The sequence below is a fragment of the Taudactylus pleione genome, unplaced genomic scaffold (genome assembly GCF_031769625.1).
Source record: "Taudactylus pleione unplaced genomic scaffold, aTauple2 ptg000113l, whole genome shotgun sequence".
In the NCBI taxonomy this organism is placed as follows: Eukaryota; Metazoa; Chordata; class Amphibia; order Anura; family Myobatrachidae; genus Taudactylus; species Taudactylus pleione.
In genome coordinates, this window is record NW_028284515.1 from 5,135,551 (window position 1) to 5,150,800 (window position 15,250).

At 42.2% G+C, this 15,250-nt stretch overlaps 1 protein-coding gene across 1 annotated transcript in view; it reads right to left on the reverse strand.

Moving 5' to 3' along the window:
• Window positions 1-10,134: 10,134 nt before the first annotated feature.
• The window catches only part of RAB15 (RAB15, member RAS oncogene family), a 62,302-nt gene continuing 57,186 nt past the window's right edge, over window positions 10,135-15,250 (reverse strand). Inside the window, exons 6-7 of the mRNA XM_088471299.1 lie at window positions 12,093-12,158; window positions 10,135-11,274 (exon numbers count right to left, since the gene is read on the reverse strand). Coding sequence (XP_088327425.1) covers window positions 11,119-11,274; window positions 12,093-12,158 — 222 coding nt within the window. The 3' untranslated portion in view covers window positions 10,135-11,118. The remainder of the gene's footprint in view (window positions 11,275-12,092; window positions 12,159-15,250) is intronic.

Consider the following 15,250-nt stretch of genomic DNA (forward strand, 5'->3'; position numbering starts at 1 on the left):
CTTCTCTGGAATAAATCTTATTTTTTGCTTTAAAGGCAACTCCTCAATGCTTTTAATTCCAATCATCTGAGTAATGTTCAAAATATTTTGAGCCTGGCATCAACTGGCCTCTGGAGCTCTTCACGCAATGTCCTTAATCACTGAAATGGCTCTTCCACCCAACGGCATCAGACGCCGCAGCCAGGGCCAGCCATGATATAGAGAGCCAATCGTGGCCACTTTCTATTGGCTGCCAGTCCACAAGCTATGATCGGCTCATGGCCAGTGCCAAATTCAAATGGCCATCGGTCCACGAGCTGCACCCAGCTCAATTGTGGCAACAAAATGTTAACCCCCACTGCTCCTTGACCGGCGCTGGGAACAGACATACTGTCCCTGCACCAGCCACTGATGTGTCCCCCTGGGGACACATCACTGGGCTGCAGGACTTCTGGCGCTGGGATCACACACTTTATCCCAGCGCTGGCTGCTACAGTGTGGGGCACATCTTCACACTGGACATTGCCCTGGCCAGCAGCACCTCCCTTTGCCAGGCATGTCATGGCGCGTAGGACAAGGTGCCCCACACCCCCTTGTTAAGCCACTGCAAACAGCTTGAGATCAGCACTTTAGAGGGATACTGGTGTATAGCTGGCCCAATTTAAGGGGTCTTTGTAGATCAGTCACTTAAGACATTACCCCAAACAATGTATATGCCTGATATAAAATAACCCTGCATATGGCACCGATAGAACAAGTGGAGTGTTTATAGTGAAGACCAATTCCTAGTATGATTAGCTGAGAAGTCAGATATGCCTATTTTAAGGTGAAACTATTCCCCCTTACTAGGTGCTACATTTGGGATGCTCTCTGTATTGTACAGAAGTCACCTGAAAGCTCTCTGTATTGTATATCGGCCACTAGAATTAGACAAGCCACTTCTGCACAGTATTTGTCACACCCATTTTTCTTTTGTAGCATGCTGATAGAAGAGCTCTGTCTACTGCCTTTTGCTAGGTGCCGAGGCTAAAAGCTGCCAGCCTTACCCTGCATAAGGTCAAGGCTGGTGGCATTTAGGCACATACCAACATTTGCCAGATCATAACTCTGTTTGAAAGTGGCACCAATGCTCTGACTCCATCATAAATGGTGTATTTAGCAAGTTGAATGTAATACCTCTTTCACAACGCATTGCCGGGTCGCACCAGGGATTTTGTTTATGGGTCCATCTCAGGTGCGACCCATCTGAGACCCCTTTCAGACTGGCAGCCTGACTCGGCTTATTTCCAGGTCGATGACATCACCGCCTTCACGTGCCGATCCGAAGCTTGGAGATCTCCAAGTGCCGGCTCTTCCTATGCAGTCAACGGGTCCAGAGTCGCATTGAACCAGTGTTCAACCCTGCTTATAACCTGGGTTGAAATGCCAGGTCGCTCAACCAGGGTTATTTTAACTAGGCCCTTTCACGTGGAGAAATATTCCGGGTTGCTGCACGTTCTCGTGAATTAACCCGAGTTATTGCTGGCAGTGTGAAAGTGGTATTATATGGTTTTCTACATTTTTAAATCTGACAGCTACTCTAGGTCAGTTAATGACTTCTGCAGTGATAACATGAAAGAGGGTTGTTGATCACTGTGTTGATGTGACATGGCCATCCACAATGGTTTTGTTCCAATTTAATCCTAACCAGGTTTTCATTTCCCTTGTTGAAATTGTGCAAATAGCTATTACATGGTACTAGCATTTTGGTCATCCGCTGCATCACTAGCTATCGTGCCTGAGGTTTCAAGTTATTTTTCTTGTCTTCCCTCACCTTCCCATCTCTGTCCCATGTCTCTCGCGCTAACCACTGTCCCTTCTATCCAGTGTCTCTCTTTATTATCTATCCTCCCACCCCCAGCTGTCTCTCCCTCATCTGTCCTCCCTCCCCATCTATCTCTTCCTCCTCTCTCCACCCCCTCCCGCCATCTCTTTCTAATCTGTTCACCTCCCGCTGTGCCCCCTCATCTGTCTCTCACGCAGCTCTCCCCAGTCACTATACATAGTCTCATCTGCCTTACTCTCTCATCTCGACCCCCTTTAGTCTGTCTCTCTTAACTGTCTCTATTCCCCCTTCTGTCTCCCACTCATCTTTCTCATCTTTTTCCACCACCCTTCACCCTTTGGGTGTCATGGGAGAGAGCCACAGAGGTTCCATCTCTGGCACTGGCAGGAGGATACAGACCTGTACGTACATACATACATACATACATACAGTATCCAACGAGGGCCGTGAGAGGGAGGAACGTGCATGACCTCCTATTTGGCTTTCACTGCTGCATCCTTCAGTGTATGCGATGGAGGGGGTGGGACATCATTACTTTTCAGCTCTAACAGTTACTTAGAGCTGTGGGGGGGGGGGGGGGAAGCTCCCCTCAGCTCTAGTGCTAGACGGACATTTAAGCCCATTGTGTTATATATTGCAGATTATATAATGGTAGAGGATAGCAAAGAGCAACTAGACTTTGATCATTATAAACACACACATTTGGTCATTGGAGATTCCGAGAACACTTGGGGGTCTATATACTAAGCAGTGTTAGGAGACAGAGTGAAAAGTGATAAGGTGCCAGCCAATCAGCTCCTAACTGCCATCTCACAGGCTGTGTTTGAAAAATGACAGTTGGGAGCTGATTGGCTGGCACCTTATCACTTTTCACTCTGTCTCCTAACACTGCTTAGTAAATAGACCCCTTGGTCCTGTGATGATGTCAGCCACATCCCACCAGTTCACCCCCACAGTCGAGTCACTACGGAATGCGGACAGTACCGGGTGTCAACCTTCAGAGGGGGGTGACACCAAAATACCAGGAGCCAGGCACTGCACTGTGATGTCAGTGTGCAGCACCCAGCTCTCGGTCACTGAGGAGGAGCAGACAGTGTGAGGAGATTCACTGGGGGCAACCCGGCATCCCCGGGAGTGCTGGGCTCACCTCAGAGTAATGAAATAGGGGGTGTGCCCTGAGACCACACCCTTTGCCATGAAGCCACTCCCACTTTTCAGTGCATGCAGGAGATCTACTTGGCGCACTGGGTGTCACTGACCCCAGTGACGCCACTGCACGCCCACTCTACTTCATAAATCAATTTAAACAAACGGTTAGTAGTTAAACACTTACTAGCACACAGTAATTGATGTAAAATAGATATTTATTTTTAAAGAGCAATTAGCTTTTGGTAATGTTATGAAGTGTTCTTTCTGTGGTGTTTTCGTCTTCAAACACCATAAGCATAAAAACAGTCTGTAAACATGCCCACACACTGTACGATTGTCTGTGTTAAAATGACCTACATCAATATGGTAGAAAACAATATTTAATTAAGCATCAAAGCACAGCAAGTACAAATTACATGTCTTTTAGACTAATGAAGGGAGAACATTTCTTTACATTACATATCACAAATACTGTATTTTATGGTGTTGCAAAAGCCATTGTCAATAAGGCAATGGCTGACTTTTCCCACACTGGTAATTTTTTTTTGCCACCAGATGTTAGACACACTAAGAAGTATTGCAAACAAAAAGGAGAGAAAAAAAACCAGGAGGATACATTTAGTAGTTAACATTGGAGTCAAAGAAACAGGATGTTTAAAAACCTTATTTAATTTATTTTGTGTGTAATAATAGACTGTACCAGTTTAGGGGATAAAAATAACCCAACAACTTGTGAGTTGTTAGAGAAGACCCAGCATGAAAAAGCAAGTTGACATTTTAATATACAGTATTTTGATACTTTAAAGGCTAAATCGTTTTCACATCATAATGTCATACACTTTTTTTATATATAAATTAACAAATCCTACTCAAAGCATTTCCATGCTGAAAATGAACTAAAGGTGCGTACACACGGTACAATTAAAATGGACGATATGAACGATATCGATCATATAGTTATCGCTCATATCGTGCATTTTTTGGTGCCCATCGACCTGCACTGCGAGGGCACGTATGGACGATAGCGATATTGTCCATCGCTATAGCGATTTTGCATGCAGGCCAACCTGGTCGATATCGACCAGGTTACTATAGGGACCTGCGATCGCTATAGTCATTGGTGGTTTACTGGATGATCAATATCGATCATCCAGCATACTCTGGAGATCGTACAACGCTATAGATATCGGTGTCGATCGTCCAGTGGGTACGCACCATTAGACTTCCAGAGAGAGGAGGTTAAGAGACACTGAAAAAGGTCATTCCACAAATCAGATTTCAACCCTCTTTTTCACAAACAAATGCTGTGTGGAATTTCAAGACCACCACTGTTATTCAAGGTATAGAAATGGAAAACTGTTGCAAAGCACACAAGCATTTTTCTGGCAAGTGTTGTCCACTGCTAAAAAGTGCCAATTTAAGTTTCTAACAACCAACAAATCACATTGCTAAACTCCATTTATTAACATGTTAGCAGAGACTATAGGCACATATCTTCAGACATTAAATTGTGTTAAGTTTCCTACAAATGGAGAAGTGAATTCCAATATACTTTCTCACCTCAATTACATACATACTTACCAACTTTTCCTTTTGTGATCCAGGAGGGGGAGGTCCAGGGGGAGGGGCAGGGGTGTGGTGCCGATAATTACATCTTCACTACCGGCCTACATGACAATCCACCACTATGTGACGAAGAGAGGGGGCTCAAGGCCATAATGGAGTATTGGGCAGGATCAGGAGGGTTGGCCACCCTCCCATAATCCAGAACTCCCATAAAATTTAGAGTCCGTAAGGAAAAAACAGCAGTGTAATCTCATAATGTTTTCTACATCTCTTATTTTATCTTTTGCACTTACTTCTCTGCCTTTCAGCAAGGCCTTTACATCAGTTGTTTATAATATCCCTTTCACATCGCAAAAGTAACCCAGTATATTCTCTGGCCAAGGTGCTGTGTGAACGCGCCAACAGAAAAATTGCCAGGTCCGGAGACTCTGCATTTCAACCCTGCAATCGACCAGACTTGAACTCTAGAACAAGTCGGGTTGATGTGCAGTGTGAACGAGCCCAACCCGGGTTATCCAACCCAGGACTACACCTGTATGGATGTTCCTGGGTCTCACTTGATGATGTCAGCAGCTAGACACACAGGCAGCAAACTGCTGTTGACTGTACTCTGCAGAGGCGCATTCCAGCAGTCTGGAGGGGGTTAATACCGCTACTGTCATTACAGTGAAGGCAAACTGGAGTGAAGAAGTAGTGAACTGTACACTATGCTGCCAGAATCTGCATCATGCTCTCACTGGCTGAATCTAACAGCAGTAAAGCACAAACACTCATGAACTCAGGGCTATACCATGATAATCCATCAGCCATGATTCCAGCAATGCTATGAGCAGTCCCCACCCCTCCCCTTTCCATTTTTTTATCTCATCTTTGTGAGCCGGAAAAAATAATTTTTTTATGACATCCATAGGGTTTTACAGGGCTGAACCAGGTTCAGTGTGAACAGGGCCAACCTGGGAATAAAACTGGTCGAAGGTGCAGTGTCAAAGGAGTCTGACCCGGGTCGCAGCTGGGTTGGACCGGTGTTTAAAATCCTGATTCAGAGCAGAGTTTGCGATGTGAAAGGGGTATAATTGATTCCCTTTGATATGACACGGGATAGCACTTTATAAAATGCACTGAGCATATTAGCCCCATGTTATATAAAATATAAATGCAACAAAAAGGAGAAAAAGAAAAAAAAAAAAAAATAAATAACTGGAAAGTTGAATGTGGTTGTTAACATAGGTTGTTCTACCCCTTTATATGACTGCATGGTGGCAGCTGTCACAAATTCTGTGCATACTCAAGCGCCCAGCAGAGCTGGTACTTATGGCATTTAATGAAAAGCTGCAGCAGAGCATATATAAGGATGTCAACTCATTTAATGTGCATTGTCGCACATGCACAGAATTGATGGTCACAAATTTGACTCGCACAAAACAATGACTTGTTAGCACCTATATTTGTGCCTGTTCCACTTTAGTGCACCACCTTCAAACCTTGCAATATGTCAAGCAAAATCAGGATACAAACCCTCTCCCATGATCCACCTACAGTCCATTAGATTTGCCTGAGTCATGCCCAAATTCTCATGAGCCCACACCCCTATTTTGCACTATGACCAAAATAGGGGCCATTGGGATGGCTGCTTCTTTTTTTCCTTTTTACCCATTATCCATTCAAGGCTTTAAAAGAATATCTAAACAATTAGATTTAATGGACTCAAGTTGAAGCCAAAGAAGTTTTACATTCATTACCTTAAATCATCAGCACTGCTCATGTTTATTTAATGATCTAACCTATCAGGTTTCTCAACCTCTCACCCATTAACTTACAATCCCGTAATTATCTGGTGAAGAAATGAGACAGCAGAAGAGAAGGAGGTATTGGTGTCCAAATCTAAAATTGCTTAAATCAATTCAGTAGTCATGCAATATTCATGTCCATGTCATCGCTTCGGGTTTCTAGAAAAAGGGAACCTTCTCTGTTCAATCTCTGGTGGAAAACAGGCAAAGACTAAAAAAAGCACAAGTTCTGAGGCTTGAAATCTTACTACAAAATCATCCATATTCATTGCAGTAGCTCAGCTATGATTTTATAAAGGAGCTTTTCTGCACAGTGTTACAAAGAGGAGTTTCATGTTGCAGCATGGAGCATCCGAGTTTCATAATGGGCTGTTAAACCTAAGCTAATGACTTCATCTGAGTAACCTTCTAGCAATATGCACAAATACACAGAATATCCCAAAAAGTACCCTTCAAAGCTAAAACAGATTTCTGATTGCGTGTGATCATTAAGGTATGCTTCCAAGCAGAACAGATATCCAATCTGCACGGCCGCCCATACACAGTAATTCCATCATTCGATCTGGTTGTTTTAGGCTGCACATTGCAGGGTGTGAGGGCCTACAGTGTCCACCAAAATCTGGATTCAATCACCTTTTGTTCAGTATATGCAGTTGTATACTCACTGCCAGGCAATGTGTGCTGTCATTGGCTAACACGCTACTGTGCACTGGAGCGGTCTGTCCATAACCGGTGTTTCAGACTTGGCTGCACACATGGCCATGTATGGCATGTCCATACTTTAGACCTAGTTGGCCACACATTGCAGCATGTATGGACCTAAAAAGATTGAACATCCCAATCAATATATGAACAGGATTGTTCAAAAAACAGTGGCATCACTGGGTTGGCGATACCCAGTGCGGCCAATATATCCCTTGCGCTTGCCGAAAGTGCACGTGGCAAAAAAGGGGGCACCCTTTCCCATTTTCATCACTCTGGGGGTGTGCCCAGCACTCCCAGAGACTCTCCTTGCATTGTCGGCTCGTCCTCAGTGACACCCGGGTGGGTCTGCATCACCACTTCCAAACCTCTAGTGTCACCGCTGGTTCATAGTTGATCAGTATAGCCTGTAAATCTAGTTAGACAATGAAGGTATATTATTGGGTAGTCCGTTATCGGCTGACCCCACTAATAGTGCCTTTCGAGCTACGTTATTCTGCACAAGTACTGAATGGTCGGATCTTTCACAGCGGCTGCAAGTCTGACAGCTACATCCTTTGGGTGATTACTAAGAACGCTCAAAACTAGCATCTCTCCCATCTATGAAAATGTCAAAAAAAGGGCAAATGTTTTTAAGATCTACAGTATGATGGCAAAAAATGTGAGCCATTTGGATTCTGCATAAATTGTTCATAAAATGTGATCTGATCATCACCTAAGTCACAAGAATAGATATAGATTGCTTAAACTAGCACACAAATGGCAGTCATTTTCTTGTCCATAGTCCATATGCCTTTTTAACATTCAAAAGGGGGAGATTCAATAAGCCGCGGTTTGCTCTGCTGTTCTGCTCCTGGGTAAAGTGATAGAGGCTAGTCAGTTAGAGGTCTGTGATTTACCTGCAACTAGCCCTGAGGCAGCACATATTGCAGATCAATTTATATATTAGGTTTAATAGCCATTTAAAAACCCACTTTTTTTCCCCAAAAAAAAAAAAAAAAAAAAAGCATAATTCCAATATAATAAAATTTGGATTTTCAGAAAGTTTATATTCTGTGGCATATAAAATATTGTAGAGGTTGTCAAAAGCATGATATTATAGTAAGGGTTTAATTGCCACCTTTCTGAGTATAGATAGAAATAAACAAAGTATTTCAAAGTCATTTATAAATGAGGTTTAGAGGGTTTTTTCTATTATTTTCTTTACGCTACTGGAGATTTCTAAAAGTAATGAACCAGTGTGACAATCACAGTAGTCAATTGTAAGTAATTTCCAAGGACAGTTTTACGTTTAAGAACCACTATGCCTAAAATGGCTTCTACAGTATAATGTAGCTAGATAGTAAATTCAGGGCCTCACTGAGGTTCCTCAAAAGGAGAGTTACAAGAAACCAATGTGATGAAGAGCACTCTTCATTTTACATTTGAAAAAAAAAGGTCCAAAATAAGTGAAGGACAAGGCTACGCACCAGCAATTTACATTTTTCATAAATAGCCTATATAAGCTTTTTAGTAATGCCAACAACTAGCATGTCAAAAAAAAAAAGCTAAACGTTTCAGGGCCAAACATGGGCCTGTTCCTCAGTGCAACATGATGCACTGAGGAAGGGACCCCGAAACATTTAGCTTTTTTATGGTGTGCATTTACATCTTGTTGTATCAATAAAAAGCTCATGAGCTATTTTTGGAAAAGTTAAAATTGTTGGCGTGTATCCTTGTACTTCACTTATTTTGTACAATACTAAAGGTGTCCACAAAGGAGACTCAAGCATTGTCCATAACTACACCATACCTTTTTTGGAACGGTCTTTAATAAAGGATTTTGGGGCTGATAGAGAGTTGCATGTAAGCTTATTTTGCAGATGGATTTAGCATTCTGTAGTGTTATGCATGCTCCATAGCCGAGCCTACGCATCTACGGGTAATTCAAAGTCCTATGCATCTCAGTCACATCTGCACAATGGGTGCAACTGGGTGGTAAAGGGGCATTCACACGTACTGTAGGCCAAGATTAGTGAGGGTGTGTACATGGAATTGTGGGATATGCTGACTTGGGTGTACGCAGAGATCCATTAGATTTCAGCTGATCTCTTGCACTAAGGATAGGGCTGGTGCAAGTAAAGAGGATGGCTATAAAACCAAGTGCAATCAGAAGCAGTAGGGTCGCATAGAGGCGTATAGCTCAGCATAAGAGCGAAAATCTCAATTTAGTTCCATGCATGCACAGCAGGAGTAATTACAGCTGACTTTTGTAGAAACTCTTAATCATCCCTTTTGTCCAGACCGAAATGCTAGAACAATAAGACCTCACTTTCAAATTTGACATGGAGCATGTTATATGGAATCTGGTCACATGGTCACAACGTCGACAATTGAAATATCAACAGTCTCAGAATGCCGACGGTTAGGGTTAGGCTGTGTGGAGAGGCTATAGTTTGGCTCCAGGGGAGAGGTTAGGATTAGGCACTAGACAGAGGGGTAGGGAGTTGGTTTAGGGATAGGGGGGGGGGGGGGGGGGGAGAATACTCACCAGAATGTCGCCCCTCAGATGTCTCCGCCAGAAATGTTTCTCTTGTGACCGCAGGAACCCGAAGGACGACGCTGGAGACGCCGCTTACACCAGGACCAGGTAAGACACCACTAGACCACCCGGGGTAGTTTGTCGACAATCTATCATGTTAACATGTAATCCGTAAAGACATGATGAATGTAGACATGGTCACTGTTGACAAGCATGTCAACATTTCGACTAGGTCAAGATTCTCATGTCAACCTTATGCACCTCAACATTCTCATGCATGTCGATATGCTAACAGTCAACCTAATATACCAGACCCTGTTAAATGCAGTGGCGGCTCCAGAGTGGGGCAGCAGCGTAGTTCAAATTCAAATTGTGGAACCACGCAGGTGTGGCTCCCCTAATTAAGTTTTGGACTGCACTGCAGCCCCACCTTTGGAACTGCCACTGGTTATATGCATGTGTGTGCGTGCATTTGTGTCTAATCATAAATATCTACATAATAATTCATAATAAAGGCTGTCCTGTCTCCACAATGCGTGCGCAGTAGAAGTCTGGATAAGTGCCCCAGTGGCTCCCAATGCAAGTGTAGGAGACAGGACAGACCTGGAAGAAGAGGATTGCCGGAGTAAGTATGGGATCGGGGAGGAACAAAGCAACAGTTCTGGAGGGTGTGAGGGTGTCAAGACTGAGCTGTTGGGAGGCGAGGTCAATATGGAGCCACAGGGGAGTGGGGTGGAGACTGGGGTGACTCGTCATATGCCGGGGCTGTCATACTAAGTACACACACAAAACATTCATACACTGTTCACGGACTACTTGGGGCATGGGGGGGTATTTCAAGAACAAGTTGTGTCAAAATATGCTAAATTTTCCATATGAGATTATTATAAGTAGATCATTTTAGAATAAGACAGGTGATTTTAGATTAAGTAGTTCTTTGAAGATCTATCTCTGGTATTAGTGTAATTCTAATGGTTCTATCTATAAGTGGTGCACACCGCAAACCTGCACCCATACATTATACTGCCTCCATTTTCCCAGGTTTCCGGAGACCTGCACAGTGCCAGGTCTTCTCTGCAACTGTGCATATGAAGGGGGGGGGGGTCCTATGGCCGCACGAAAACTGTACATGGACCCCCTCCTCTCTTAAATTGCCCATGGTCCCTGGAAATGTTTTATAATTAAAACCCAACTGCAAAGTATGCGGTTCTTGTTCTTTATGCATAATATACTTTTAACAAACTGCTTAGTAAAGTAATTTAAAGTACTATATAAATATATTTTGAAATTGTCCATTGGTCATCGTTGGTTCATTATGTCCAGCTAGAAAGTGCTCTGTGGACAACATCCATGGCAGTACATGCATACCGATGTCCCTGTAAATTGTATTGAGAAGAGTTGGAAACTATGCATCCAACCTAAATGTAATTATAGGAGTGTCAGAAAGCTCTAGTCATATTTAGTAATTGGGACCTTTTGCATTAAGAATGTTGGAATCTGTCAAAACTCAGAGCTTTTACAATACAACACAGGAAATGCTTCATTTTCAGCTGAACCTTTCCACCTCTCCGCTTCCCAGTAGGTCTGGTCTAGCACCAGCAGGATTTAGAGCTCCCCATTCCATCAGCTTTGTGGCCGTCCTCTTCAAGCTCAGCTAGATTCAGTGCATCGTTGGATGCCATTCGTAACCCATCCAATTCCTTCTTATGCGCCAGTAGTACCAGCTCTGTCAGTCGGGTGAATGACTGTGGAGGATACAACACAGATTTGAAAGTAAGTTTAAAAGTCAGTCATATTAATAGATCCAAGGGAACATTTAAATGACAACCTTTATTTTAAATAGGAGAAAGGTCATATAGTATAGTATATGGTAGTAAACTGCCTTAAAGTTATTTTCCAAAACCTGTGGCTCTCCAGCTGTTGTGAAACTACAAGCTCCAGCATGCCCTTCCACTGATTAGCTGGTAAAGCATGCTGGGGACTTGTAGTTTCACAACAGCTGGAGAGCCACATGTTGGCCAGGCCTGTGGACCTAAAGCTTCCTAAACAGGTGGCCAGCAGTCTGGTGGGACTTCAATCGTTAATTAGTATACATTAGTTTTTAAATAGGGGTCAATCATTGTTAAAAAGATTTAATTAATTAGTAGTTAGGGGTGGGTGGCATGTGGGGAAGTTTACAGGCAGTTTTGGGGTACATGTGGGAACTGAGGTACATGCATGGTATTTTTCGGTAAGTGGGAGGATGAAGTACAGGTGCAGAGGTGATTTTGACATGATTTTGTTTCTTGCATAGGAGAAAAAATATTCTTATTTTTATTACAGCCCAATGTACACAAAGGGAGGGGGATATAAGGGAACAGAGTAAGAGGGAAGTGGATTAATTAAATATTTTTTACTTATAACTGAGAGTAAGGGTAACATGCAGCCATTTTTAAGGTTACAGCGCCGCACTTGTGGCCATTCAAGTATATCAGGATCCCTACCCCTGTACCAGTTACATATTCTACATATCAGTGGAAAGGTAAAAATATAATGTGTAGATAAGAACATACTGCTTACTTACCTCTTTTATGTTATAATTTGTGCAGGCACTTGTCTCATAGAAGTCCATGCCATATTCTTCTGCAAGCTACAAATTAAACAACAAGAGAATCTTAAAACTCTCAGCTTTCAACAATAGCAGAAAGTCATTAGTAAAGAATCCAAATAGAATGCTGTTCTGCAGTGTCTTAACACTGAGGTTCTCAGACCACTGTCAAGATGACCTTTAACTAGGTCAAATTCCAAAGCTATAAGTACCAACCAGACCAAACCAGATTTATACTGTACACTGCATATCCAAGTCAAGGTTCCATTAAAAGGGAATTTTTACCTCCTTAATACTTTTTTTTTTGTAAACCCACCATTTTTCATGCAAGCACTTTGGTTTGCGACACTCATTGAGGAAAACTCAGACATTTGTTCAATTGGGAAGGGTTCCAGTACTTATGCTCCTAAATTCAGGAGCTAACTTGTAGCAAGTTGTTTAATCGGTATGCGTTTGGCATCCCGGTGGTCTGGATGCTGACGCCTAAATTAAGGTACCAACATATAATGCAGTAAACCCTCAAATAGAATCAAACGGATTTAATCAGGTTGGTGGTGCTACCTAAAGTCAGAAGTACTGGTAACATTTTTGGAAAGAGAGAAGACAACACTCTTTTGGGGGCACTCTAAAGGGGGGTATCCACTAGACGATAAAGTTGAACGATAACGAGAAAATCGTTCGATAATAGTTTGAAAATTTGGTCTTTTATACACCTTTTAGACATCCATCATCGTTCAAACATGCTGGTCAACCTGACGATATCGTTGGGTTCAGCATGTTTGCAGATGACCGATTGTGCCTGCACTGAACGACATATCGTTCAGTGTGGGCACCCTGCAGTTTAGTGAATAACTGAACGATAACGATATCGTTATCGTTCAGTCTTTTCACTGTCGGGTAGTGGATACCCTCCTTTATTGTAATAACAGGTCTGCGATGAAAAAAATACTAATAGATCTTTGGCTTCTGAACATGAAAATGACTCCCGATTTTGCTGATCATATCATGTTTTTCTGCAAAACGTGTATTTATGAATGTCATTTTTTTCATATTTTTTAAAGTAATAAATGTATTATACAACATTGTCTTAAATTAATTCAGTCGGTAGTATAGAACGTTGTAATTCAGTTCTCATCATAAAACTTCCCCCTGCCCAGTGCCAGATTAAGGTCCACATGAGCCTGGAGCGGAAATTTACAAAGGGCCTAAACCCCATACTGTCTAAAGGAACATTGTACACACACACCACAACTACAACTACAAGGTGAGCTGGCGAAGGTGGAACCAAATACAACAGATGCAACAGTTTTGCTCTGTGCCGGCTCATTTTAACCCCTGCCTACCACCACATACACAGTACATATACAGTACACACCACATACACAGTACACATCACATACACAGTACATATACAGTACACACCACATACACAGTACATATACAGTACACATCACATACACAGTACATATATAGTACACATCACATACACAGTACATATACAGTACACACCACATACACAGTACATATACAGTACACACCACATACACAGTACATATACAGTACACACCACATACACAGTACATATACAGTACACACCACATACACAGTACATATACAGTACACACCACATACACAGTACATATACATATACAGTACACATCACATACACAGTACATATACAGTACACATCACATACACAGTACATATACAGTACACACCACATACACAGTACATATACAGTACACACCACATACACAGTACATATACATATACAGTACACACCACATACACAGTACATATACAGTACACACCACATACACAGTACATATACAGTACACACCACATACACAGTACATATACAGTACACACCACATACACAGTACATATACAGTACACACCACATACACAGTACATATACAGTACACATCACATACACAGTACATATACAGTATGTTATGTTTGTTTATTTTACTATGTAATTAAGACAAAAATATTGATATAATCTACACTTCGTATTTCACAATAAATATGTCAAAAACAATTAAACTTCTTGTTTTTTCTTAAACATGTATGTAACCCCCTTATAGGTAAGTGCGATGTGGTAATTCTTTTTAATATACTATTTCTTGATGTACACAGGAGTATAATTAAGAATATAAAAGTATTATTAAAAAAGCTTTCAATACCTTAAATTTCGCAGAGGTTGTGTAATTAATGGATTGAATAAAATTTTACTTATATTTGAATAATGTAATAAATATATCTCTCTAATGATCAAAAAGACAATAACACTGCACACAATTAAAAACCAAATGGTAATTTCTTATATTGCCCTGAAATATTTTCGCCACTTTGTTGCAATAATGAAGTTACCATTTGTTTTTTAATTATGCATGTAGTTATTGAAGGTTGTCATTTTGATCGTTAGAGATTTAATTTTAATAATGTAATAAATAAGTTATATTTTATTACAATAAGAGTGCACCCCCCCCCCTTAAAAAAAAAAAGTATTTTTCTCTCTTTACAAAAAATGTTACCAGGGTTGCGGGTGAGGTGGGTTAGAGGCCCTTGAAAGGGAATGCAGTTTATAGACCGACAAACTAAATGCCGCCGGTCTACTGTATATCCTGACAGGAGAAGCACGACAAGGAACTTAAGATAGGCATCGCCTATCTTAATCCCGATGACGGAACGCCGAAGGACGACAGCCCGAACGAGGAAAGTCCGGGGTGTCCTTAGCGTTAGCTGCAGGGTAGGCAGTGTAGCGGGGTTAGGGTTAGGTTTTTTTTGGGGGGGGAGATTAGGGTTAGGCACCCTGAGGGGGGAGGGTAAGGCTTAGACACCCCACTGGGAGGGTTAGGTTTAGGGTGCAGGAAGGGGGGGGGTAGGTTTAGGCACCCCCAGGGAGGGACTTAGGGTTAGGCACCACCCCAGGAGTTTTAGGGTTAGGCACCCTTAAGGGAGGGTTAGGTGGGGAGAGGGGAGGGTTTGGGTACTTACCAGCCGGCGTCAGAATCTCCTCATGTCAGGCTTCTCCTGTCTGGATTTGAACAGCCGCTGGTATTCATACCGATCCCCTTGATAGAATTAGGTGCTGTATATTTGGTAGACCTGCACCCAGATTCCCTATGTAC